Below are 27,985 nucleotides of genomic sequence, written 5' to 3'. Positions count from 1 at the left end.
TTGTCAAAGATGAGTTGACCATAGAGATGAGGGTCCATTTCTGGGCTCTCTATTCTGTTCCATTGATCTATGTGTCTGTTTCTGTGTCAGTACCATACTGTCTTGATGATGACAGCTTTGTAATAGAGCTGGAAGTCCGGAATTGTGATGCCGCCCGCTTTGCTTTTCTTTTTCAACATTCCTCTGGCTATGCGGGGTCTTTTCTGGTTCCGTACAAATTTTAGGATGATTTGTTCCATTTCTTTGAAAAAAGTGGATGGTATTTTGATGGGGATTGCATTGAATGTGTAGATTGCTCTAGGTAGCATTGACATCTTCACAATATTTGTTCTTCCAATCCATGAGCATGGAACGTTTTTCCATTTCTTTGTGTCTTCCTTAATTTCTTTCATGAGTATTTTATAGTTTTCTGAGTACAGATCCTTTGCCTCTTTGGTTAGATTTATTCCTAGGCATCTTATGGTTTTGGGTGCAATTGTAAATGGGATCGACTCCTTAGTTTCTCTTTCTTCTGTCTTGTTGTTGGTGTATAGGAATGCCACTGATTTCTGTGCATTGATTTTCTATCCTGCCACTTGACTGAATTCCTGTATGAGTTCTAGCAGTTTTGGGGTGGAGTCTTTGGGGTTTTCCACATAAAGTATCATATCATCTGCAAAGAGTGGGAGTTTGACTTCTTTGCCCATTTAGATGCCTTTGATTTCTTTTTGTTCTCTGATTGCCGTGGCTAAGACTTCTAATACTATGTTGAATAGCATGGTGATAGTGGACATCCCTGCCATGTTTCTGACTTTAAGGGGAAAGCTCTTTTTTTCCCCATTGAGAATGATATTCGCTGTGGGTTTTTCATAGATGGCTTTTATGATATTGAGGTGTGGACCCTCTATGCCTATATTCTGAAGAGTTTTGATCAAGAAAGGATGCTGTACTTTGTCAAATGTTTTCTCTGCATCCATTAAGAGGATCATATAATATTTGTTCTTTCTTTTGTTAATGTATTGTATCATGTTGATTGATTTGCAGATGTTGAACCAACTTGCAGCCCAGGGATAAATCCCACTTGGTCCTGGTGAATAATCCTTTTAATGTACTGTTGGATCCTATTGGCTAGTATTTTGGTGAGAATTTAGGCATCCATGTTCATCAGGGATATTGGTCTGTAATTCTCCTTTTGGATGGAGTCTTTGTCTGGTTTTGGGATCAAGGTAATGCTGGCCTCATAAAATGAGTTTGGAAGGTTTCCTTCCGTTTCTATTTTTTGGAACAGTTTCAGAAGAATAGGTATTAATTCTTCTTGAAATGTTGGGTAGAATTCCCCTGGAAAGCCATCTGGTTCTGGGCTTTTGTTTCTTGGGAGATTTTTGATGACCGCTTCAATTTCCTTAGTGGTTATAGGTCTGTTCAGGTTTTCTATTTCATCCTGGTTCAGTTTTGGTAGTTGATACATCTCTAGGAATGCATCTGTTTCTTCCAGGTGATCTAATTTGCTGGCATAGAGTTGCTCATAATATGTTCTTATAATTGCTTGTATTTCTTTGGTGTTGGTTGTGATCTCTCCTCTTTCATTCATAATTTTGTTGATTTGGGTCATTTCTCTTTTCTTTTTGATAAGTCTGGCCAGGGTTTATCAATCTTGTTAATTCAAAGAACGAGCTCCTAGTTTCGTTGATCTGTTCTACTGTTCTTTTAGTTTCTATTTCATTGATTTCTGCTCTGATCTTTATGATTTCTCTTCTCCTGCTGGGTTTAGGCTTTATTTGCTGTTCTTTCTCCAGCTCCTTGAGGTGTAGGGTTGGGTTGTGTATTGATACCTTTCTTGTTTCTTGAGAAAGGCTTGTGTTGCTATATACTTTCCTCTTAGGACTGCCTTTGCTGCATCCCAAAGATTTTGAATAGTTGTTTTTCCATTTTCATTGGTTTCCATGAATTTTTTTAATTCTTCTTTAATTTCCTGGTTGACCCATTCATTCTTCAGCAGGATGCTCTTTAGCTTCCATGTATTTGAGTTCTTTCCGACTTTCCTCTTGTGATTGAGTTCTAGTTTCAAAGCATTGTGGTCTGAAAATAGGCAGGGAATGATCCCAATCTTTTGGTACCGGTTGAGACCTGATTTGTGACCTAGGATGTGATCAATTCTGGGGAATGTTCCATGGGCACTAGAGAAGAATGTGTATTCCGTTGCTTTGGGATGGAATGTTCTGAATATGTCTGTGAAGTCCATTTGGTCCAGTGTGTCATTTAAAGTCTTTATTTCCTTGTTGATCTTTTGCTTAGATGATCTGTCCATTTCAGTGAGGGGGGTGCTAAAGTCCCCCACTATTATTGTATTGTTGTCAATGTGTTTCTTTGCTTTTGTTATTAATTGCCTTATATAATTGGCCGCTCCCATGTTAGGGGCATAGATATTTACAATTGTTAGATCTTCTTGTTGGATAGATCCTTTAAGTAGGATATAGTGTCCTTCGTCATCTCTTATTACAGTCTTTGGTTTAAAATCTAATTTGTCTGCTATAAGGATTGCCATCCCAGCTTTCTTTTGGTGTCCATTAGCATCATAAATGGTTTTCCACACCCTCACTTTAAATCTGGGGGTGTCACATGTATCATATGACTTCACTGATATGAGGAATTCTTAATCGCCGAAAACAAACTGAGGGTTGCTGGAGTGGGGGGTGGGGTGGGAGGGAGGGGGTGACTGGGTGATAGACACTGAGGAGGGCATGTGCTCTGGTAAGCGCTGTGAATTGTGCAAGACTGTTGAGTCTCAGATCTGTACCTCTGAAACAATGCAATATATGTTAAGAAAAAATAAAAAAGAAGAAAAAGAAGGTAGCAGGAGGGGAAGAATGAAGGGGGGGAAATCGGAGGGGGAGACGAACCATGAGAGACGATGGCCTCTGAAAAACAAACTGAGGGTCCTAGATGTGAGGGGGGTGGGAGGATGGGTTAGCCTGGTGATGGGTATTGAGGAGGGCACATTCTGCATGGAGCACTGTGTGTTATGCACAAACAATGAATCATGGAACATCAAAAACTAATGATGTAATATATGGGGATTAACATAAGAAAAAAATTTTTTTAATAAAAATAAATAAATAAATAAATAAATCTGGGGGTGTCTTTGTTCTAAAATGAGTCTCTTGCAGACAGCATATTGATGGGTCTGTTTTTTAATCCAATCTGGTAGCCTGTGTCTTTTGATTGGGGCATTTAGCCCATTTACATTCAGGGTAACTATCGAAAGATAGGAATTTAGTGCCATTGTATTGCCTGTAAGGTGACTGTTACTGTATATTGTCTGTGTTCCTTTCTGGTCTCTGTTGCTTTTAGGCTCTCTCTTTGCTTAGAGGACCCCTTTCAAGATTTCCTACAGGAAGGGCTGGTTTTGTGTTTGCAAATTCCTTTAGTTTTTGTTTGTCCTGGAAGCTTTTTCTCTCTCCTTCAATTTTCAATGACAGCCTAGCTGGATATAGTATTCTTGGCTGCATATTTTTCTCATTTAGTGCTCTGAATATATCCTGCCAGTCCTTTCTGGCCTGCCAGGTCTGTGTAGATAGGTCTGTTGCCAATCTAACGTTTCTACCATTGTAGGTTACAGATCTCTTCTCATGAGCTGCCTTCAGGATTTTCTCTTTGTCTCTGAGACTCGTAAGTTTTACTATTAGATGTCGGGGTGTTGACCTATTTTTATTGATTTTGAGAGGGGTTCTCTTTGCTTCCTGGATTTTCATGCCTGTTTCCTTCCCCAAATTAGGGAAGTTCTCTGCTATAATTTGCTCCATTATACCTTCTGCCCCTCTCTCTCTTTCTTCTTCTTCTGGGATCCCAAGTATTCTAATGTTGTTTCATCTTATGGTATCGCTTATCTTTCGAATTCTGCCCTCGTGATCCAGTAGTTGTTTATCTCTCTTTTTCTCAGCTTCTTTATTTTCCATCATTTGGTCTTCTATATCACTGATTCTAGTTTCTGCCTCATTTATCCTAGCAGTTAGCGCCCCCATATTTGATTGCACCTCATTAATAGCCTTTTTGATTTCTACTTGGTTAGATTTTAGTTCTTTTACTTCTCCAGGCCCAGCTAGTATCTTTAAAGTGATGATTCTGAACTCTAGATCTGAAATCGTACTAATGTCCGTATTGAGTAGGTCCCTGGCAGTCGGTACTACCTCTTGTTCTTTTTGTTGAGGTGATTTTTTCCATCTTGTCATTTTGTGCAGAGGAGAATAGATTAATGAGAGAACAAAATGCTAGCAGGTAACAACTTCTCCAGAAAATATACTCTAAACAAATCAGAAAAGGCCTGAAGCAGGGGGAAAAGAAAGGGAAAGAGAGAAAAAAGAAAAAGAAAAAAAAGATAAAGATAAAGATAAAAACAACAAAAACAGAACAAAACAAAACAAAAACAGAATGTGATCAAATACGATCAGGCTGGTATATAGATCAGTGCCACACACTAGATTTTGGTTGTAGTTTGGTCTGTTAAAAGAAAGTGCCTCCCAAAATTTTAAAGAAAGAAAAACATATACATACAAAATAAGGGTTGATATGATGAAGGGATGGAATATGACTGTAAAGATGGAAATTATAAAAAAATTTTATAAAAGGAATTGATATGTTGTTTGAAAAAAGAAAGAGGATTTAAAAAAAAGGGGGGGGGAAGGGAGAGAATGTGATCAGGCAGGGGAGTAGAAAAAAACCATACACTAGAGATTTAGAGTATATTTTGATCTGTTAGAAGAACTATCTCAAAATTTTAAAGAGAGAACAACTTATATATATATGCCAAAAATAAGGGTAACTACTATGAAGGGATAGAATATGACTCTAAAAATGAAAAATAAAAATGTTTTTTAAAAAGGGGATTGATAAGATGTTGGTTGAAAAAGGGAAAAAGAAAAATTCAAAAAAAAAAAGAAAAAAGACAGTTAAAAAAATAATTAACTTTGAAAGACTAAAGAATCATGGTAAAAAAGCCATGAATTCTATGTGCAGTATTCCCCTAGCGCTGGAGTTCTGCCGTTCTCATTGATGGGTAAACTTGGTCTTGGCTGGCTGTTCTTGCTGATCTCCTGGGGGAGGGGCCTGTTGCCGTGGTTTCCAAATGTCTTTGCCGGAGGCGGAATTGCCCCACCCTTGCCCGGTCCGGGCTAAGTAATCTGCTCGGGTTTGCTCTCGGGAGCTTTTGTTCCCTGCAAGCTTTCCGTACTGCTTTGGAGGCAGAGAGTGAAAATGGAGGCCTCCCAATCTCCACCCCGGAGGAGCCGAGAACTCGGGGCCCCACTCCTCAGTGCGCCCCCAAAGAAAAGCAGTCAGTCACTCCTGTCTCCCCGGTCTCCGGCTGTACTCCATGCTCACCCAGCCTGTGACTGCACGTTTCTATCTCTGGCACCCAACTCGGTGTGGAGTCTTCAAACCCAGCAGATCCCTGCGGTGCGCTCCCACGCTGCTCCTCCCAGGGAAGAAGGTGAGTCTCCCTGGATCTGCTGCTTGTTGGGTCCCTGCTGGAGGAGCAGTGTCCCGACTGTGCCGCAGATCATGGTTGATGGCAACCCCGAGCTGAGAGCCCACGCCTCAGCTCCGTCTCTGCAGCTGGCTTCCCGCTCCGATACCAACTGAAATAAGTCAAACAGAGAAAGACATGTATCATATGACTTCACTGATATGAGGAATTCTTAATCGCAGGAAACAAATTGAGGATTGCTGGAGTGGGGGGTGGGGTGGGAGGGAGGGGGTGACTGGGTGATAGACACTGGGGAGGGTATGTGCTCTGGTAAGCGCTGTGAATTGTGCAAGACTGTTGAATCTCAGATCTGTACCTCTGAAACAAATAATGCAATATATGTTAAGAAAAAAAAAGAAGAAGAAGAAGGTAGCAGGAGGGGAAGAATGAAGGGGGAGAAATCGGAGGGGTAGACGAACCATGAGAGACGATGGCCTCTGAAAAACAAAATGAGGGTTCTAGAGGTGAGGAGGGTGGGAGGATGGGTTAGCCTGGTGATGGGTATTGAGGAGGGCACATTCTGCATGGAGCACTGGGTGTTATGCACAATGAATCATGGAACACTACATCTAAAACTAATGATGTAATGTATGGGGATTAACATAAGAATAAAAAAACTAAAGAATAAAATAAAATGTTAAAAATGTTTTTAAAAAATAAAATAAAATATAAAGCACATGTGGGATGACCAAAAAAAAAGTGTCTTAGGTCTTGGGGTGGCCTGGGTACCTCAGTCAGTTGAGCAGCCTACTCTTGAGCCGCTCAGGTCATGATATCAGGGTCCTGGGATCAAGCCCTGTGTAGGGCTCCGCACTCAGCAGGGAGCCTGCTTGAGAATCACTCTCTCTCCCTCTGCCCCTCCCCTGCACTCAAACTTTCTCTCTCTCTCTCAAGTAAATAAATAAATCTTTTTTAAAAAGTGCAAGTCTTGATTTAAGTGGTAGGTATACAGGTGTATACATTTTTCAGAATTTGTTGAACTGTGCTCTGAAGACTTATGCATTTTATTGCTTTTTTTATTCTTCAATTTTTTAAAAAAGATAGGTATAAAGGAATTAGCTTGGGGCTTAACACACAGTAAGTGCTTACAGCCGTTAGTTTCCCTCATCCTTCACCTTCCCCACCTCTAGCAGGCACATACCATAGGCATGACAGTGTTCTATGGTCATTGGACCTCTGAAAATAAGAATGACATTTTCCCCAAAGAAGTCGGTCCATAGCATGACACTGGAGAGTTGCTCTAGTCTGGGCCACAGATCATAAATAACACTGATTATGCCATTTCTTCCTGGACCCTCCTGCAGGCTTTGGCCCCCAAGTCTAGGTCTAGAGTCACTGTTCCCAGCCAAGACGGTAGAATTTAGTTGGGTCATTCCAAGGGACTCGAGATGACAAAGTATGGAAGTAGAAAGACATGTGGCATGTATAAGAGACTGAGATTAGCATTTATGGGAAGGTTACAAGACAGGTAAACTAGTATTGGAGCCCAATGCTGAAAGCCTATGAGGTCAATGGAGTTAAATTGTCATGTAGGAGATGCTCAATAATTGTTTGTTGATTGAATAAGTGAATGAATGAGATACTGGGGCTGTTGATGCTGAACCTCCAGGGCTGACTGCTGCCTCCACCTTCCTGTCTTGCAGCTCACATACCTGCCCCCACCCTGGGGCGAGTGCCGATCCTCAGAGATGGGACTCGACTTCTTTCCTGTTTACAGTATCACTGCCTGTCGGATTGACTGCGAGACACGCTACATTGTGGAGAACTGTAACTGCCGCATGGTCCACATGCCAGGTCAGTGCCAGGGACTGCCTGGGACCTTCTCTGCACTTCACACCCCAGTGGGAAACACTGTACCCACTCCACGAGGATCCACAGGGATTCTGTTCTGGAAAGGCTAGTGTTTGGTCCCAAACACTTAGAGGGCAGATAGAAGCATCCAGTTAGCAACCAAGGCAGCATCCTGGTGTCCAGAAGCGTCCAGATGTTTGAAGAACGTTCCTCCCAGTGCTCAATATGTGTGCTAATTGTTCGCTGCTCTTACCTCCTAGAGTTCAATGTCCAGGTATCTGAGTGCTTACAATTCTTGAATCCTCGTATGGTACCTGTTCAAACATCCAGGTGTCTATTGCTTTCATCCAGATGGTTCCCTTCTTGCATCTAAATGTCTAGCACTCTTTTGAAGGAGGCAAAAGTCCATCAGCCAGCAAATAAATGTGCATGTGCTGACATTTTTGTTGTCAGACTAACAAGGCATGTAACCATCTCATTAGATGATCTCATTAGAGATGGTCAGCTAATCAGAAGCAGAAGTGCAGGGGATGGACGGTGGGAGGGCTGATTCGAGCATGAAGAGTTTGGTATTGCAGCATAGAAGGAAGAATGACGGGCTGGAGGCAGGGATGTTGGCTTCTGATTCAAATTCTTCCATTCACTTTCTGTGTGACCTGACAAAAGTTACCAAGCCTTTCTGTTCTTACCTTCATTATCTTTAAAACACAATCATTAGTTGTTATGGGGATAAAATTAGGCTAAAATATAAAAGTGCAAAAGTGCAAAAGTCAGTGGTCATTGTATTAGCACATGGAGAGAGGAAACCAAAAGTACTGTTGACTGATGTGTTGGGAACGTCGCTATGATATTTCATGGCTACTATTTCATAGTTGTATCATCCTTTAAGTTTATTTAACTAAATCCTTACATCAGACATTTAGTTGATTATCAGTTGTTTTCTGGTAAAACCAATGCTGAGATGAACATGCTTCTAGCAAAATTCTGAATTATTTCATCAGTAATCAACAATCATCCATTGCTGATCTTTGAAATTGCCTGAGACTCCCAGAAGTCAGAGCAAAAAGGGAAACATAACAGTTAAATTGTTACTGTTGGAAAGGAGGAAAGGAGGAAGCATATCAGTTCTCAGCTCTTGAAAAAGGTGTTTAGGGAAATAGTAAGGAAAGGATATTGTGGTAGGTTTAACTTTAGCACTTGGCAAAAGAAAAAAAAAAGGTGTGGATGAGGGTGGTTTCTGGATTTCTACCAAGAGACCAGAGAGGAGAATATAGCTGAATATTACCTGCCTGATGCTCAGACCAAGTCAGCAGCCAGTGAGGTTCCCCCCATGGAACCTGAGCCAAAAGCAAGCAGTAGATCTTAATCATTCCACTCATGACACTGTTCCTGGCATCTCAGTTACTAGTGTGCAATTAAGGGCAGAGCAATAGGAGACTTACAAAGCAGCCCTTGCTCAAAGCAGAGTGCTGCTGTGGGAAAGATTCCTGGCCTTGGGGTCACACTGGCCTGGGTTCAAAGCCCACCTCCATCACTGCTAGCTCTGGTGTCCTGGGAAGGCAGGATACTTAAGCCTCAAGTCTCACACCCACGGGTGAAACAGACACAGTGTTTCCTATTGCAGGAGGTACCCATGTGAGTTACAGACAATGATGCGCACCAGCTGCAGGAGGTGCTTTCCACCACCTCCCTGCTTTCAGCCACCAAGGCTTTCTCATGTATCACCCACTTGAGCTGGGTGGACCAGCACAGCAATCTGGGAGAAGTTAGCTAGGCGTACTCTATTATGGCCTGCCCAAGCTCACAGAACAGAGCAGACCCAATCCCCTGGCTCTGAGTACACTGGGCCCCAACTGCCGGCAGGCAGCTCTGATCGGTGGTTCCCTTACGTGGAGGTTCCCTTCTGAATGCCGGCTGGGTATGCTACCCCTCCCGATTGCAGGATGCACTCCCCTTCCCCAGCCCAGGAGGGAGATGTTGCTGCCTGAGTACCTCTCTTTGTGTCTCTTCTTTGCAGGGGATGCCCCTTTCTGTACTCCTGAGCAGCACAAGGAGTGCGCAGAGCCTGCCCTAGGTCAGTACTGGGGGACAAATGGAGTGGGGGGCTGAGATTGAGACCTTGGAGGCCCTCTGGGTGTGGGAGAAATGGGGACAGGAGAGGAAGGTGAGAGGAGGAGGAAGAGAAGGGGGGGAACGGATGCAGGGATGCAGGCGGGCGGTTGAGGGCTGACCAAGCACTGGGGGAGAAAACGGCAGTAGAGAGGTACGGGGAGAGATGGGTTGGGGTTTGGGGGAAATGGAGAGCACTGGGGAACGCAGCGGAGCAGACAGAGATGGAGAGAGGATGGACAGTGGACAACCAGGTGGGCACCGAAGGAGATGGGGGAGAGAAGGAGGGGTGGCCGGCGTGTATTTCCCCCTCGTCCTCCTCCCGCTGGGTGCTTGCAGTTTGGAATAACTGCTGGATTCCCCCACTGGAAAACTTCCGGGTGCGGGAGATCCCACAAACAAGCTACAACCCCAAAGCTAGACCCACTCAACATGCCTGCCTCTCTCCGGACCTGGGAAGTGATTTATAATCAAGACAAGCAGAAAGAGTGTTTAAATCATTTGGACTCAATTTCATTCAGCAGCTGCACTTGCTGGAGCTAAGCCAGGACAGCTCTGGACTCCTGCGTCCAGATGCTTCCAGAAGGACTGGGGGTGGGGGGGTGGGGAGGCGGGGCTTAGAGAGAGTGAGAGACTTCTGACGTATACAAAGACATCTCTCTTTGGAGTACAGAATCAACAAAGCCCGTGGGTAACACTGCGATGCTCGGAGAGACGGAGGGAGAGAAGTATGTCTTTAGCCACTCCGTCCTAAGAGGAGCTTGAAGGAAAGAAACGTTCCAGATACAGGGGGGTTGCTTCTAGGGACAGGAATTGGGGATCTTTGCTTGTGCCCTAACCCAGCAGACAGAAGAGGCAGGCTCTGGTTAGGGAAGAGCCACAGAGGGAATACCACGGAGCCCTGGGTTTCAGATAAAATGGTCTCCCACGTTTGCCCTTGATGGGAGACCCACTTTGTGGATGAGAACACCGAGGCTAGGAGCAGAGAAGAAGGCTCTGGGAAGCTGAGGGCGCCAGGACTCCCTGGAAGCCTGTTCTCCAAAGTGGTGCCTTTTCAACAATTTTTAAAGGGCAACATAACAATAAAGGAAGTCAAAGGAACACAGGACAAAGAGAAACCTAGAAAGAGTGCGCACCATTTTATGAGAGCTCCCACCCTTACCAACCTAGTGCCAACACCCAGTTCCCCTTCTCTCCGCAGCGCTCCACCCGTCACTGCCCCTGGGGGAAGGCACCCCCTCCCAGCTCATGCCCCGCCCCCGGAACCCAGGGGCCCCGCCCCCACACCTGACTAAGCCCCGCCCCTGTCTCCCCTCCAGGTCTGCTAGCGGAGAAGGACAGTAATTACTGTCTCTGCAGGACACCCTGCAACCTGACCCGCTACAACAAAGAGCTCTCCATGGTGAAGATCCCCAGCAAGACGTCAGCCAAGTACCTGGAGAAGAAATTTAACAAATCAGAAAAATATATCTCGTAAGCCAAGTGGGCATGGTAGGCAGGGGGAGAAGGGGTGGATCGAGGAGGAACTGGGAGCAATTAAGGAAGAGGGCAAAGGGAAGCAGTTGGCTCTATTTAGCAGATATTAATAGAACACTGCTGTGGGCCAAACTCTGTGTTTCGGACTCAGAAAGCAAAAACAATAATGGTTAAGACGCAGCTCCCGGCCATTAATGAGCTTGAAGGAGTTTTCCAGGGAGGCCTTGCACATTCCCTTCCCTCTGCCTGGAATGCTTTTCCTCTCACATGTTACGTAACTGGTCCCTCATTGTGCACGTCTCCATTTAAAGGTCATCTCCTCAAACAGCTAAATGAGTGCCCCTCCCTTTATTTTTCTCTCCAAGCATCTGGTGTTTTCCTTTATAACACATCCAAGTATGGAATTCCATATTCGTGTGTGTGTGTGTTTCCCACTAGATTGAAAGCTCCCTGAAAGCAGGAGCCTTTCCTCTTGTTCTCTGCTGGAGAGTGTCTGGCACATAGTTGGCGCTCAAAAAATGTCTTCTAACAGAATAAATGAATGAAATCCCTGAGAGAAGAGGTGTCCCAGGCAGAGGCTGAGCAGAGAGGATCGGTGCAGGGCAGACAAGAGACGGGCCAGAGAGAGCCTCGGCGGGTGATGTGGCAGAGCAAGAGCACCTTGTTGGGGGAGCTGGCCGTGGGGTGGGGGACAGGGACTCACTTTCCCCAAAGAGAATAGGGAGCCTCCGAAGAGGTTTGAGTGGGTGGGTGACAGCCTCAAATGTGTATTTTGACCACTGCCCTGCAACAGAACTTTCTACACAGATGGAAATGTTCTGTGTCTGTGATGGCCAACATGGAAGCATGGCTGTTGAGCATTCTGAATGTAGCCTGTGACTGAGGAACCGAATTGTAATTTTTTTAAAGGTTTTTTTTTTTTTTTAAGTAATCTCCACACCCAACATGGGGCTTGAACTCACGACCCTGAGATCAAGAGCCACATGCTGTACAGACGGAGCCAGCCCAGGCGCCCTGCTCTGAAGTCGATTTTGAGCTGTAATTTTTTTTAATGTGACTTAGTTTAGCAGTTTTAGAAAGATCCCTCAGGCGGAGGTGTAGAGGACAGAAGGGAAGCCAGAAGAAAGTGCGGGAGCCTGGTAGGAGGCAGGTGCCATAACCCAGGCAAGCCATGGTGACCCTTACTTTGAGTGGTGCCTCAGGGAGCCCCGCAGGGGGGAGGAGGATCTGCTTCTCTCTCACCAGCCACTCCCTCCTGCCAGCACCACCACCAGAGCCCATCCTGGGGCAGCTTTGGCTGAGCAGGGTGAGAACAAAGTGCACCAAGGCCACTGTGACCAGGGATGAAGGAGATGGCGAATAGGAGGTGCCAGGCCCCACTGCTGAGCAGATGTCCTGCCAGCAATGATGATTTTGCCTGCCAAGATGTGTCTTGTTAACACACCTGCCTAAAGGAGCAAAAGGGAACCCCTCAGCCAGATCTACATTTGCTCCCTAAAAACCCTCCCTGACTCTGGCAGCTGACTTGGCAGTGCTAGAGTTGGGGGCTCTCAGTAGGAGAAGCTTGTTATAAATCCAAGTAGGGTGGCGCCCAGGTGGCACTGTTGGTTAAGTGTCAGACTCTTGGTTTCAGATCTGGTCATGATCTCAGTGTTGTGAGATCGAGCCCCACATCAGGCTCTGCACTCAGTGCAGGAGTCTGCTTGAGATTATCGCTCTCCCTCTCCTTCCGCCCAACCACTCCTACTCTCTCTCTCTCAAATAAATAAATAAATCTTTAAAAAAATTTTTTTTTAATTTTAAAAAGAGTGATCTCTGCTTTAATTAGCATTGCTTTCGGGCTATCTCCATTTTCTCCCTTACTCAGATTCGAACTTCTAGATCAGGGGAATGAAAGAAGCATGTGGACTCTCTAGTATCAGCACCACTGGTATTAGGTGGAAAACATACTGGACCAAAAAAAAAAAGAAGAAGAACATTGGTGTCTATAAAACCTGCTTTGCACCTCAGAATGATTTCCAACTTCACAGTTTTTTCATAAAATAACATTTTAGAGGGAACTAAAATTCGAGACAAATGAGTGGGTTTTTTTGTTTTTTTTGTTTTTTTTTAATTTTTTTATTCTTATGTTAATCCCCATACATTACATCATTAGTTTTAGATGTAGTGTTCCATGATTCATTGTTTGTGCATAACACCCAGTGCTCCATGCAGAACATGCCCTCCTCAATACCCATCACCAGGCTAAGCCATCCTCCCACCCCCCTCCCCTCTAGAACCCTGTTTGTTTTTGAGAGTCCATCGTCTCTCATGGTTCGTCTACCCCTCCGATTTCTCCCCCTTCATTCTTACCCTCCTGCTACCTTCTTCTTTTTTTTCTTAACATATATTGCATTATTTGTTTCAGAGGTACAGATCTGAGATTCAACAGTCTTGCACAATTCACAGCGCTTACCAGAGCACATACCCTCCCCAGTATCTATCACCCAGTCACCCCCTCCCTCCCACCCCACCCCCCACTCCAGCAACCCTCAGTTTGTTTCCTGCAATTAAGAATTCCTCATATCGGGCGCCTGGGTGGCTCAGTTGGTTAAGCGACTGCCTTCGGCTCAGGTCATGATCCTGGAGTCTCAAGATCGAGTCCCGCATCGGGCTTCCTGCTCAGCAGGGAGTCTGCTTCTCCTTCTGACCCACCCCCCTCTCATGTGCTCTCTCTTTCTCATTCTCTCTCTCAAATAAATAAATAAAATTAAAAAAAAAAAAAGAATTCCTCATATCAGTGAGGTCATATGATACATGTCTTTCTCTGTTTGACTTATTTTGCTCAACATAATACCCTCCAGTTCCATCCACGTGGTTGCAAATGTCAAGATCTCATTCCTTTTGATGGCTGCATAATTTCCATTGTGTGTATATATATATATATATATATATATATATATATATATATACCACATCTTCTTTAGCCATTCATCTGTCGATGGACATCTTGGCTCTTTCCACAGTTTGGCTATTGTGGACATTGCTGCTATAAACATCGGGATGCACGTACCCTTTCAGATCCCTGCTTTTGTATCTTTGGGGTAAATACCCAGTAGTGCAATTGCTGGGTCATAGGGTAGCTCTATTTTCAACTTTTTGAGGAACCTCCATACTGTTTTCTAGAGTGGCTGCACCAACCTGCATTCCCACCAACAGTTTAGGAGGGTTCCCCTTTCTCCGCATCCCCGCCAACATCTGTCGTTTCCTGACTTGTTAATTTTAGGCATTCTGACTGTTTTGAGGTGGTATCTCATTGAGGTTTTGATTTGGATTTCCCTGATGCCAAGCGATGTTGGGCACTTTTTCATGTGTCTGTTGGCCATTTGGATGTCTTCTTTGGAAAAATGTCTGTTCATGTCTTCTGCCCATTTCTTGATTGGATTCTTTGTTCTTTGGGTGTTGAGTTTGATGAGTTCTTTATAGATTTTGGATACTAGCCCTTTATCTGATATGTCATTTGCAAATATCTTCTCCCATTCTGTCAGTTGTCTTTTGGTTTTGTTGACTGTTTCCTTTGCAAAAGCTTTTTATCTTGATGAAGTCCCAGTAGTTCATTTTTGCCCTTGCTTCCCTTGCCTTTGGCGATGTTTCTAGGAAGAAGTTGCTGCGGCTGAGGTCGAAGAGGTTGCTGCCTGTGTTCTCCTTTAGGATTTTGATGGACTCCTGTCTCACATTGAGGTCTTTCAACCATTTGGAGTCTATTTTTGTGTGTGGTGTAAGGAAATGGTCCAGTTTCATTCTTCTGCATGTGGCTGTCCAGTTTTCTCAACACCATTTGTTGAAGAGACTGTCTTTGTTCCCTTGGACATTCTTTCCTGCTTTGTCAAAGATGAGTTGACCATAGAGTTGAGGGTCCATTTCTGGGCTCTCTATTCTGTTCCATTGATCTATGTGTCTGTTTCTGTGTCAGTACCATACTGTCTTGATGATGACAGCTTTGTAATAGAGCTGGAAGTCCGGAATTGTGATGCCGCCGGCTTTGCTTTTCTTTTTCAACATTCCTCTGGCTATGCGGGGTCTTTTCTGGTTCCGTACAAATTTTAGGATGATTTGTTCCATTTCTTTGAAAAAAGTGGATGGTATTTTGATGGGGATTGCATTGAATGTGTAGATTGCTCTAGGTAGCATTGACATCTTCACAATATTTGTTCTTCCAATCCATGAGCATGGAACGTTTTTCCATTTCTTTGTGTCTTCCTCAATTTCTTTCATGAGTATTTTATAGTTTTCTGAGTACAGATCCTTTGTCTCTTTGGTTAGATTTATTCCTAGGTATCTTATGGTTTTGGGTGCAATTGTAAATGGGATTGACTCCTTAATTTCTCTTTCTTCTGTCTTGTTGTTGGTGTATAGGAATGCCACTGATTTCTGTGCATTGATTTTCTATCCTGCCACTTGACTGAATTCCTGTATGAGTTCTAGCAGTTTTGGGGTGGAGTCTTTGGGGTTTTCCACATAAAGTATCATATCATCTGCAAAGAGTGAGAGTTTGACTTCTTCTTTGCCCATTTGGATGCCTTTGATTTCTTTTTGTTGTCTGATAGCTGTGGCTAGGACTTCCAATGCTATGTTGAATAGCAGTGGTGATAGTGGACATCCCTGCCACGTTCCTGACCTTAGGGGGAAAGCTCTCAGTTTTTCCCCATTGAGAATGATATTCGCTGTAGGTTTTTCATAGATGGCTTTTATGATATTGAGGTATGTACCCTCTATGCCTATATTCTGAAGAGTTTTGATCAAGAAAGGATGCTGTACTTTGTCAAATGCTTTTTCTGCATCTATTGAGAGGATCCTATGATTCATTCTTGTTCTTTCTTTTGTTAATGTATTGTATCATGTTGATTGATTTGCGGATGTTGAACCAACCTTGCAGCCCAGGGATAAATCCCACTTGGTCCTGGTGAATAATCCTTTTAATGTACTGTTGGATCCTATTGGCTAGTATTTTGGTGAGAATTTTTGCATCCATGTTCATCAGGGATATTGGTCTGTAATTCTCCTTTTTGATGGGGTCTTTTTCTGATTTTGGGATCAAGGTAATGCTGGCCTCATAAAATGAGTTTGGAAGGTTTCCTTCCATTTCTATTTTTTGGAACAGTTTCAGGAGAATAGGTATTAATTCTTCTTGAAATGTTGGGTAGAATTCCCCTGGGAAGCCATCTGGCCCTGGGCTTTTGTTTCTTGGGAGATTTTTGATGACCGCTTCAATTTCCTTAGTGGTTATAGGTCTGTCCAGGTTTTCTATTTCTTCCTGGTTCAGTTTTGGTAGTTGATACATCTCTAGGAATGCATCTGTTTCTTCCAGGTGATCTAATTTGCTGGCATAGAGTTGCTCATAATATGTTCTTATAATTGCTTGTATTTCTTTGGTGTTGGTTGTGATCTCTCCTCTTTCATTCATGATTTTGTTGATTTGGGTCATTTCTCTTCTCTTTTTGATAAGTCTGGCCAGGGGTTTATCAATTTTGTTAATTCTTTCAAAGAACGAGCTCCTAGTTTCATTGATCTGTTCTACTGTTCTTTTAGTTTCTATTTCATTGATTTCTGCTCTGATCTTTATGATTTCTCTTCTCCTGCTGGGTTTAGGCTTTATTTGCTGTTCCTTCTCCAGCTCCTTTAGGTGTAGGGTTAGGTTGTGTACTTGAGACCCTTCTTGTTTCTTGAGAAAGGCTTGTGTTGCTATATACTTTCCTCTTAGGACTGCTTTTGCTGCATCCCAAAGATTTTGAACAGTTTTTTTTTCATTTTCATTGGTTTCCATGAATTTTTTTAATTCTTCTTTAATTTCCTGGTTGACCCATTCATTCTTCAGCAGGATGCTCTTTAGCCTCAATGTATTGGAGTTCTTTCCAACTTTCCTCTTGTGATTAGTTCTAGTTTCAAAGCATTGTGGTCTGAAAATAGGCAGGGAATGATCCCAATCTTTTGGTACCAGTTGAGACCTGATTTATGACCTAGGATGTGATCGATTCTGGAGAATGTTCCATGGACACTAGAGAAGAATGTGTATTCCATTGCTTTGGGATGGAATGTTCTGAATATGTCTGTGAAGTCCATTTGGTCTAGTGTGTCATTTAAAGTCTTTATTTCCTTGTTGATCTTTTGCTTAGACGATCTGTCCATTTCAGTGAGGGGGTTGTTAAAGTCCCCCACTATTATTGTATTGTTGTCGATGTGTTTCTTTGCTTTTGTTATTAATTGCCTTATATAATTGGCCGCTCCCATGTTAGGGGCATAGATATTTACAATTGTTAGATCTTCTTGTTGGATAGACCCTTTAAGTAGGATATAGTGTCCTTCCTCATCTCTTATTACAGTCTTTGGTTTAAAATCTAATTTGTCTGCTGTAAGGATTGCCATCCCAGCTTTCTTTTGGTGTCCATTAGCATGGTAAATGGTTTTCCACCCCCTCACTTTCAATCTGGGGGTGTCTTTGGTTCTAAAATGAGTCTCTTGCCGACAGCATATCGATGGGTCTTGTTTTTTAATCCAATCTGATAGCCTGTGTCTTTTGATTGGGGCATTTAGCCCATTTACATTCAGGGTAACTATTGAAGGATAGGAATTTAGTGCCATTGTATTGCCTGTAAGGTGACTGTTACTGTATATTGTCTGTGTTCCTTTCTGGTCTCTGTTGCTTTTAGGATCTCTCTTTGCTTAGAGGACCCCTTTCAAGATTTCCTACAGGAAGGGCTGGTTTTGTGTTTGCAAATTCCTTTAGTTTTTGTTTGTCCTGGAAGCTTTTTCTCTCTCCTTCAATTTTCAATGACAGCCTAGCTGGATATAGTATTCTTGGCTGCATATTTTTCTCATTTAGTGCTCTGAATATATCCTGCCAGTCCTTTCTGGCCTGCCAGGTCTCTGTGGATAGGTCTGTTGCCAATCTAACGTTTCTACCATTGTAGGTTACAGATCTCTTCTCCCGAGCTGCTTTCAGGATTTTCTCTTTGTCTATGAGACTCGTAAGTTTTACTATTAAATGTCGGGGTGTTGACCTATTTTTATTGATTTTGAGAGGGGTTCTCTGTGCTTCCTGGATTTTGATGCCTGTTTCCTTCCCCAAATTAGGGAAGTTCTCTGCTATAATTTGCTCCATTATACCTTCTGCCCCTCTCTCTCTTTCTTCTTCTTTTGGGATCCCAATTATTCTAATGTTGTTTCGTCTTATGGTATCACTTATCTCTCGAATTCTGCCCTCGTGATCCAGTAGTTGTTTATCTCTCTTTTTCTCAGCTTCTTTATTTTCCATCATTTGGTCTTCTATATCACTGATTCTAGCTTCTGCCTCATTTATCCTAGCAGTTAGTGCCCCCATATTTGATTGCATCTCATTAATAGCCTTTTTGATTTCTACTTAGTTAGATTTTAGTTCTTTTACTTCTCCAGAAAGGGTTTCTCTAATAACTTCCATACTTTTTTCAAGCCCAGCTAGTATCTTTAAAGTGATGATTCTGAACTCTAGATCTGAAATCGTACTAATGTCCATATTGAGTAGGTCCCTGGCAGTCGGTACTACCTCTTGTTCTTTTTGTTGAGGTGATTTTTTCCGTCTTGTCATTTTGTGCAGAGGAGAATAGATTAATGAGAGAACAAAATGCTAGCAGAGTAACAATGTCCCCAGAAAATATACTCTAAACAAATCAGAAAAGACCTGATGCAGTCGGAAAAGAAAGGGAAAGAGAGAAAAAAGAAAAAGAAAAAAAAAGAGAAAAAGATAAAGATAAAAACAAACAAAAACAGATCAAAACAAACAACAACCAAAAAAAATCAGAATGTGATCAAATATGATCAGGCTGGTATATAGATCAGTGCCACACACTAGATTTTGGGTGTATTTTGGTCTGTTAGAAGAAAGTGCCTCTCAAAATTTTAAAGAAAGAAAAACTTATATATGTACAAAAATAAGGGTTGATATGATGAAGGGATGGAATATGACTGTAAAGATGGAAATTATAAAAAATTTTATAGGGCGCCTGGGTTGCTCAGTTGGTTAAGCGACTGCCTTCAGCTCAGGTCATGTTCCCAGGGTCCTGGGATCAAGTCCCACATCGGGCTCCCTGCTCTGCAGGAAGCCTGCTTCTCCCTCTCCCACTCCCCCTGCTTGTGTTCCCTCTCTCGCTGTGTCTCTCTCTGTCTAATAAAAAAAATTATAAAAGGAATTGATAAGAAGTTGTTTGAAAAAAGAAGGAAGAGGATTTAAAAAAAGAAAAAGGAAAAAAGAAAAAAAAAGGGAGAGAATGTGATCAGGCAGGGGAGTAGAAAAAAAACATATACTAGAGATTTAGGGTATATTTTGATCTGTTAGAAGAAACTATCTCAAAATTTTAAAGAGAGAACAACTTATATATATATATGCCAAAAATATGGGTAACTACTATGAAGGGATAGAATATGACTCTAAAAATGAAAAATAAAAATGTTTTTTAAAAAAGGGATTGATAATATGTTAGTTGAAAAAGGGAAAAAGAAAAATTCAAAAAAAGAAAAAAAGACAGTTAAAAAAAATTAACTTTGAACAACCAAAAATCATGGTAAAAAAGCTATGAATTCTATGTGTAGTATTCCCCTAGCGCTGGAATTCTGCCGTTTTCATTGATCGGTAAACTTGGTCTTGGCTGGCTATTTTGTTCTCGCTGATCTTCTGGGGGAGGGGCCTGTTGCCGTGGTTTCCAAATGTCTTTGCCGGAGGCGGAATTGCCCCGCCCTTGCCCGGTCCGGGCTAAGTAATCTGCTCGGGTTGCTCTCCGGAGCTTTTGTTCCCTGCGAGCTTTTGAGGCAGAGTGAAAATGGCGGCCTCCCAATCTCTGCCCCAGAGGAGCCGAGAACTCAGGGCCCCACTCCTCAGTGAGCCCCCAGAGGAAAGCAGTCAGTCACTCCTGGCTCCCCGGTCTCCGGCCGCACTCCGTGCTCACCTGGCCTGTGACCGCGCATTTCTATCTCCGGCACCCGATCCTGTGTGGAGTCTCCAAACCCAGCAGATCCGTGTGGTGCACTCCCGTGCCACTCCTCCCAGGGGAGGAAGGTGAGTCTCCCCGGATCTGCCACTTGTTGGGTCCCTGCTGGAGGAGCAGTGTCCCGACTGTGCCGCAGATCACGGTTTATGGCAACCCCGAGCTGAGAGCCCGCGGCTGGGCTCTGTCTCGGCAGCTGGCTTCCCACTCCGATACCTGGGAGCTCTGCCACACTCAGGCACCCCCGGTCTTTCTGTGACCCCGAGGGTCCTGAGACCACACTGTCCCATGAGGGTTCCACCCCCCGCTTAGCCACCGGAGTGACGTCCCTCAGTGGAGCAGACTTCTAAAAGTTCCGATTTTGTGCTCCGTAGTTCTATCACTTGCCAGAATGGCTGACGGAGGCCCCTCCCCCGCCATCTATCCTTCCAAATATCACCTCAGATTCACTTCTCCGCACGTCCTACCTTCCAGAAAGTGGTCGCTTTTCTGTTCAGAGAGTTGTTGCTATTCTTTTCTTCGATCTCCTGTTGAGTTTGTAGGTGTTCAGAATGGTTTGATCCCTATCCAGCTGAATTCCTGAGAGGAGACGAAATCCAGGTCTCCTACTCCTCCGCCATCTTGCTCCGCCCCTCATAAATAAATCTTTTTAAAAAAAGAAAAATCCAAGTAGGAACATGGGGGGGGCTGTCAGGAGTGGGTACAGAGTACCTAGGAGGTCAGCTGGGGCAAGCACAATCAAAGAGTGAAGAGCTTGTCAAGAGAGTACTGAGCTCACTTGCTGGTGAGGAACCAGGAAGATGCTTTGGGGGCCCAGAGACCTGGACACCAGGCAGGACTCATGGAAAGGACACAAAGAGGAGATAGCTGAGGGACAGAGGGGCACAGCTGATACGTGCTTCTGGTCTATAGAGAGCACTAGGCTGGGGGTCGGGACTCTTAGCTCCAAGGCCAGCTCTCACCAACCAGCTCTAACTTTGGGCCAGTTGTTGCACTTTCGTGGGCTCAGCTTCTCCTGTTGTCAAGGGCAAAGCTGTGTTAGATGGTCTGTGTGGCCCCTGAGGGTTCTCACCACATATGGTCCTGAATATTCCCTCTGCAGAGAGAACATCCTTGTTCTGGATATATTTTTTGAAGCTCTCAATTATGAGACAATTGAACAGAAGAAGGCATATGAAGTCGCTGCCTTACTTGGTAAGTCAGTGTCGGCTGCGCTAATTTCCACGTGTCATGGGGGAAGCGAGGGGGAATGGACAGCTGGGTAGACAGGCAGGCAGGTAGATAGATACACCTTTGGAGGAGTCTGGCCTTTTCATGTACTAATTACTCCCTCTGTCCCAGAATGGGAAGGACTCCAGTGTGGTGGAGGTGTTCGGCCCAGTTCATGCCCCAACGTAGGCCTCAGTTTCCCCATCAACACCATGAGGCAGGTGAGCTAAAAGGTCTCTCAGGGCCTTTCCAGTGCTGCCCTGTTGGATTCCGTGGTCTTCTGCCCCCAGGTTGGCATGAGCCCCGGGGCCACAGCGGTGACAAAGAGTAGGCCAATGGAGGGAAGGCTGAGCTGTGGGTGGTCCCCAGGCAGTGAGGGCCCCGGATGGAGCCCAACCTGGAAAGCAACATTGAGCATGGAGACCAGATGTTCCCCATGGACTGAGAGTCCTTTGTCAAACACAAAAGAAGGGCCACACATCCCCAGATGTCTACAGACCTGACTGCCACCCCCACACAAGGTCACATCCGCAAACCTGGCCACATGAGCACATAATGGATGCGGGGAGTTTGTTTCAACCCTGCCCCACCCAGTGCAAAACCCACAAGACCCCTGAGGGTAGACAGCTAAAAGACCTGCCCCTGGGGCCTTTCTCCCAATGCCTACTCACTCTCAAGAAAGGACATGATGCTGTCCCTACAAAGAAAATTAGCTGCTCTTCCCTCTGTGAGTTGGACCAACTGAGAGTGGTATGTCGGGGGCGGGGGAGGGGTGGGCAGCAGGTGTAGAGGGAAGTAGACAGGTACAGAGTCAGATGGATGCATACCAGCTACGAGAAGGCGGGCACGTGGCCTCACCTCACTGAACATCAGGTCCCCCATCTGTAAAATGGGTCTAATCAAAGCACTTGATGAGTTTGTAGGGATGGTTCACTGGGATAGAGCCCTAGCCCACAGAAGATCCATAAGGAGTAGTTTCTGGTACCTGGACAGTCACCATGCCAGGGGCCCAGGGCCCAGCTTCTTCCAGATGCCATCAGATCATTTCTGCACCTCTCCCAGGAGACTGGGGACTTGGCCACAGCGGGGACCCAGCTGGGTTAAGGTGGCTCCCACTTGGGTCCCGGAGACTCTTGTGGCCATAAGGGACTGAACCAAGAGACTAATACCCTGGGCCCGAGGTAGAAGTCATGCTCTGAAGATGTAGACCCCCTCACCCTGCTTCTGTCACCTTGTCACCTTCATTTCCTAAATAGAACTCAAGACAGGGCTCTTCCCTACCCTCCCCAACATAAGCTCACTGTTCTCTCTCTCTCTCTCTCTCTCACTCACACACACACACATGCACACACACACTGAGGAGGGCCTGAGCTCTGAATCTGTCAGAAAGGATAGCTCCTCTCTGCATCAGCTATGAGGACGAGCACATTCCCAGCATCTTGCTCCCACCCAGAATAGCCTGCTGAGAGGATCACGCTGCCATCTGTACCTCCCGTGATGGGAGTGTGCCGCTCCCAGACCCTCAGCCATCGGGCCCATCAGGCCCTTCCCTCACCACCATGCAGCCCACCCTCCCCCCAGGGCACACCACACATGCCTTCAGGCCACACATAGCACACCCCACCCCAAAGCATATACGCACGTGTGCGCACACACACACGGTCATGAGCCACACACACCAGTGCGCAGAGCACAGACCCACATCCAGGCCACGTGCTGCAGACACGTCTGTGCATATGCACTACATGACTGCAGACCCATCACATACACCTGCCTATACACACAAACGTGCTCACGCAGCTTCCACACACACATACACGATGCCCACCTCCACAACGCCACACTCACACACACTGGACACACTCAGTGTCCCTACCCTAGACATAAAGAGCCACCTGCATAAAGCCATTGACAGCCAGACATGCTCACACAGAGTGCCCTGACACATACCCCATGCTCAGTCACGCTGCACGCACGTGCAAACACGCACCTCACACCTGACACATACATCAGTAAGTACACACTTCCCGTAACATCCCCACTAAGGGCATGAGAGAGAGAGCGGGGGAGAGGAGTGAGGGGAACCATTTGGAGCCCAGCTCCAAGCCCCACCAGGAGGAGCCCCCTCCCCACCCTCACTGCCTGCTCACCTGGGACTGTGGTTGTCAGCCTGCCCTCAGCCATAATCAGGGAGGGAGAGGGCAGATGGAGCCAACAGAAAGTTCTCAGACCAAGACGTCAGCCTGGGGTCTCCAGTAAGACTGGGCACCCACCCTGGCAGCACCACCTTTCCCAGCACTCTCCCTGCTCAGCCCAGCAGCTAAGAGTCTGTAGAGGTTCCAGCTGCAAGGACCTCACAGTGGTCTCCTCCACTCCCATCCCCACCAAATGCCCTTTGAAGGCAAAGCTACTGAGAAGGTCAGGTTTTATCAAAGCCACACAGCAAGCTGGTGCCCACTCTCCAAACTCAGAGCCTCCGAGCCCCCTGCTCTACCACACTGCCTCCGGAGCAAAGTATTTGGGCTTTGAGGGGACCAGAATCCCTTATCAAATCTGATAATAGCTTCTCAGATAGGAACTCTCCCACTACAAATACCCTGGTACAGACATGTAACATCTTGCATTCAGTTTCAAAGGGTCTCCAACCATTGGCAACTCCCACAGGGGAGTTGTTCTCAAGCCCTGGTGGGCATAGGACACCTGGGAACTTAAAACTCCTGACTCCCAGACCCGAGCTCCAGAGATTCTGATTTTATAGACCTGGGGTAGGTCCAGACATCTACACTGAGTATAGATCTCTCAGGAGGGAGAAGACCTGAAGACCAGCCAGGAAAGACTTTGGTCAGTGGGGCCTATACACCCCTTGGCAAGAACCCCTACTCTAGAAAAAGACCAAATTGAACATTTACCTTCAGGTGGGGGAGTGAGGGGATGCTTCCTATGACCTTATCCTAAGAGTGAGAACTGCCCTGAGTTGGCCCTGTAGGCCTTGTCATGATTGGGTGGGGTGGGGAGGGTCTCTTGGGCCACTGTTCCCAAGACCCCCACCCAGGACACCCGACCCATGAGTCTTGGGCTAGACTGGCCTCGCTCCAGGCAAACACACTTCTTGTCTATTCCCAGCCCAGAGCCAAAGAAGGGCCCACTCCGTGTGGTTCTGAAGGTCACTGAATAAGCCTGTTAGCCTGGGAGGTCTACTCTAGGCCCTCCAGTAAGCACTTGGGTTCATTCCCATTGCCACTGGGTGCTGTTTCCAGTGAGAGAGGGAGTTGTCCAAGGCCTGACCTGTCCCAGGCCCAGGCTCCCCCTGGTAGGGGAATGGTACCAAAGGTCTGGTTTCTGAGTTCGTCTGCTCACCCCTTCCTAGAAGCGCTGTGTCTAAAGCCAAATCTTTGATCTTGTCTCTCTCCCCAGGTGATATTGGTGGTCAAATGGGATTGTTTATTGGTGCTAGTATCCTTACAATACTAGAGCTCTTTGATTATATTTATGAGGTAAGCTTGGGGTTGCTCGTGGGGAAATGATCATATGCTGGGACCCTCGTCCTGCCCCGATGTTCAGAACCAAAGCATGGGGGAGAGAATGACCTCTTTCCACCCAGAGCCTGCTTTCTCCTGCCTGTCCATGGACATTGTCTATCACCAAGTCGTAGGCACAGAGGAGGGGTGAGTCCAAGAGAGACCGAAGCCGGCTCCTATCCTCAGGGAGCTGGAAGAGCTGTGGGCTGTCCACACTCAAAAGGAGGGAGAGGAAGGGTTGAGAAGGAGAAGAGCCAAACCTGAGGCCAGCTCTGAGCCCCTCTTGCACAAGGCCAGCTGTGGTCACTTCATACGTGTGTGTCTGCACCCACACACTCACAGCACATGCACACACACACACCCATACACACACACTTCGGCCACACTCACGTACATCACTCACAAACACACATGCACACTATACACATACCACTCACACATAGACGCTACATTCACACAACACACACACCCGCCCTCTGGGTGGCCCGTCACCTGAGTAGAACCCGTCCTGGTGCAGGCAGGTTTAGAGAAGGGGCATTGCCTGGTGGTCTCCATCAAGCCTGAGCAAGAAGAGCAAGGGCACACAGGCCGCTTCTGGCTGTGCATAGCCTGAGATGCCTCCTTCAACAGGCAGCTGGAATAGAGCCTCTGAAAGCTTCTCCAAGGACGGGCAGCTGACCATGGCCTCTGGCTCTGAGCGTCACTGTGCCATCCCCCCGAGTCAGGTGGGCTCCAGGGGCTCCAGAATTCCTAAGGGGATTCCTCAGCATCCCCAGGACCCCCTGAGTTTTGGTCCAGCAAGAGGAGCCTGCAGAGCAGTGTTCTGACTCCCAGAGGGGGCTGTCTTCAGCCAAAGCCCACTGGGAACCTTTGTGGGGAAAGACCCCTGAGATCAGGGCCCTCGGGAGCACCTCACTCCACCTCCCAGCATGGTGACCTTGTTCCCCAAACCCAGATCAGGCCTCAAGATCAGATCTTATTCTGCTTTGCTTATTAATTATTGTGAAATAGAAGTTTTTGCTGTATAAAGTGATGAAAATTACATCATACCAGGGAACACGTTGAATGCCTACCCTTTATCGCTAAGAATCAAATGTTATGGACTCAGGGATGCCCTGATCTAATGAAAAGTGGGACTGCCAGCCCTCATCCCCCAGGCCCAGCCTCTGGAACGGGCTCCCAGGCTCTCAGGCACACCCTCCATCCCCAAGAGAAGTCAGTCCCATGCCAGATGGGGCCCTCCTGTGACCTCCTCCAGGCTCAGGCTCCTGTGCCAAAACGTCACTTCAGCCAAAAGCTGGGGGAGGGGCTCCCAGAGCCGGCTGCCAGGCGGGCTCCCTCTGCCTTCGCACCCGTCCCCCACCTGACCAAGCCCGTCCCAATTCTCTTGCAGCTGATCAAAGAGAAGCTCCTAGACTTGCTTGGCAAAGAAGAGGACGAAGGGAGCCACGATGAGAACGTGGTAAGAGCAGCACCTGCGCTGTAGGTTGCTCTGTCCCCTGCGTCAGTGGGCCTCACAAGACCAGAGGTCAGGGTCAGGGCCAGGGCAGGAGGGACGCACCTCCCCGCACACCTTAACTTGGCCTGTTGGAGGACACCCCCACTGAGCCCTGGGGCCCAATGGCAAGAGCTGGATGCGGCCTGGGAGATGCTCGCAGAGGGAGGTCCCGCCTGGCCCAGTCGGGCTTGTCCCGGGCCGGGGGGCTACTGTTCTCATCTCATGCCTTGGGAGAAGTAGGGAGGCTCTGCGCCCCTAGTCCTCGGGTGGGCAAAATGCAAGTAAGGACATCACTGGTGCTCTACTCCATTTGAAGGGGACAGGGAGCTCGGGGGCCCGCGAGGTTGGAAGCAGCCATGATACCCATCATAACTAACTATTGTGTGCCACGTCGGGTGCTGTGTATTTGAGGCACTTGAGGCCCAGAAGCCCCAGGTCCCCCAGCTGGTGAGTGGCAGAGCTGGACGCAGAGCTCCCCTGACCACCGGCCCACTCTGCCTGTCTTCCCTCGGGCAGAGAGGCAGCACCTCTTTACAGCTGGCTGTCCGCTCTCCTTCCCAAACTCAGTCTGCTCCCGGCTGCCTGGTATCTCCGGCTTTCCCCAGGGGAGAGCTCTGCCCTGACAGCACCACACCCACTAGGGGGCCTGAAGGCCACAAATCCAAACTGAGGCCAGCTCCTTCCCCCAGACAGGCCCCCATTTCTGTTCCAGACACTAGTTCTCTACCCACTTTCCAGGCTGAAAATCTCTGCCTTGGTTCTCTCGGGCCCTTGCAGCTCTGTTGAATAGAAGACAGCTATCTGTGGAAGGGAGGGCAGGTGGAAGGGGCCCAGGCTCTGGACCGGGGGTCCCTGTTTCCTGACTGTGTGCCTGAGCAGCTGCAGACTCACAGCGACCTCAGGGAGTTGTCATTTGGATTAAGCGGACCTTGCCTCGAAAACCAGCAGCAGTGCCTCGGTTATAGGAAGTGCTCAGCAAGTGGAGGTTCCCTCCGCACCCCACCTTCCCTCTGCCCTCAGAACATCTCAGAGGCACAGCCTCCCCTCTGCCGCCTCCCCCTCCCCCAGGCCCCCCTCCACCACTCCCCCTTCCCCAGCCCCATCCTCATCAAATCTCCCCCACGTTCTTGGCACAGCCTCCTAGTATCTGCTCCCATCCCTCCCAGCCTCCAGCCCTCTGCAGCCTGGGAGGCACTGGGAAGACTCAAGGCCCTCCCAGCCCTGCCCTGCTTTCCTCTGGGGCCAGCCACACCCTAAAAGTCCACTGGGGAGCTGGGACTACTCCGGTTCTGGCTTTTAGGGGGGCCTCCCCACTTCCTCCTTGGCCTCAGCCATTGGCATGCCCTGTCCCAGGCTAGCCATGGGCTCCACCTCCTCCATCCCAGGAAGGCCTCAAGGGGGACCCCCCCAGGATGAGGGCAGGAGGGGATATCCTCCTGCCTCGAAGCTGGAGAGCACTCAGATGTAGCTTTGGGTGATACATTAGGGGCACGTCTAGAAGAGAAGTTCAAACCACTGCTGAGCCCCATCACCAGGGAGCCCTCTGCCCACCCTGGGGGCACCTAGGTAGGCGATGGTGAGGGCTCTGACGGCAGCGAGGCGCCCCCAGCCTCGTGCCCCACAATAGCTTGCCAGCCCCTGAGATGCCTGCAGCAGGAGCAGCACCCCTGGAGAGCCCGCGGGGGGGCAGGGGGGGCACAGCTCCCAGGGCCTCGGCTGGGCTGCCCAGTGGCATCGTGATGCCATTTTGCAGAATGAATACCAACCCCCACTGTCCCCTTCCCTCCAGAGCACTTGTGACACGATGCCAAACCACTCTGAAACCATCAGCCACACTGTGAATGTGCCCCTGCAGACGGCCCTGGGCACCTTGGAGGAGATTGCCTGCTGA

The 27,985-nt window shown here is 47.0% G+C and overlaps 1 protein-coding gene across 2 annotated transcripts in view; it reads left to right on the top strand.

Moving 5' to 3' along the window:
* Window positions 1-27,985, top strand: part of ASIC2 (acid sensing ion channel subunit 2) — a 1,092,913-nt gene extending 1,064,928 nt beyond the window's left edge. For both annotated transcript variants that reach the window (XM_021704197.1, XM_021704196.1), the window contains exons 4-10: window positions 7,144-7,294; window positions 9,309-9,365; window positions 10,720-10,873; window positions 20,972-21,063; window positions 24,493-24,572; window positions 25,990-26,058; window positions 27,884-27,985. In XM_021704197.1, the coding sequence (XP_021559872.1) occupies window positions 7,144-7,294; window positions 9,309-9,365; window positions 10,720-10,873; window positions 20,972-21,063; window positions 24,493-24,572; window positions 25,990-26,058; window positions 27,884-27,985 (705 nt within the window). The remainder of the gene's footprint in view (window positions 1-7,143; window positions 7,295-9,308; window positions 9,366-10,719; window positions 10,874-20,971; window positions 21,064-24,492; window positions 24,573-25,989; window positions 26,059-27,883) is intronic.

This window comes from Neomonachus schauinslandi, chromosome 15, assembly GCF_002201575.2.
Source record: "Neomonachus schauinslandi chromosome 15, ASM220157v2, whole genome shotgun sequence".
Lineage (NCBI taxonomy): Eukaryota > Metazoa > Chordata > Mammalia > Carnivora > Phocidae > Neomonachus > Neomonachus schauinslandi.
This window is presented reverse-complemented; position numbering and strand designations above follow the sequence as displayed.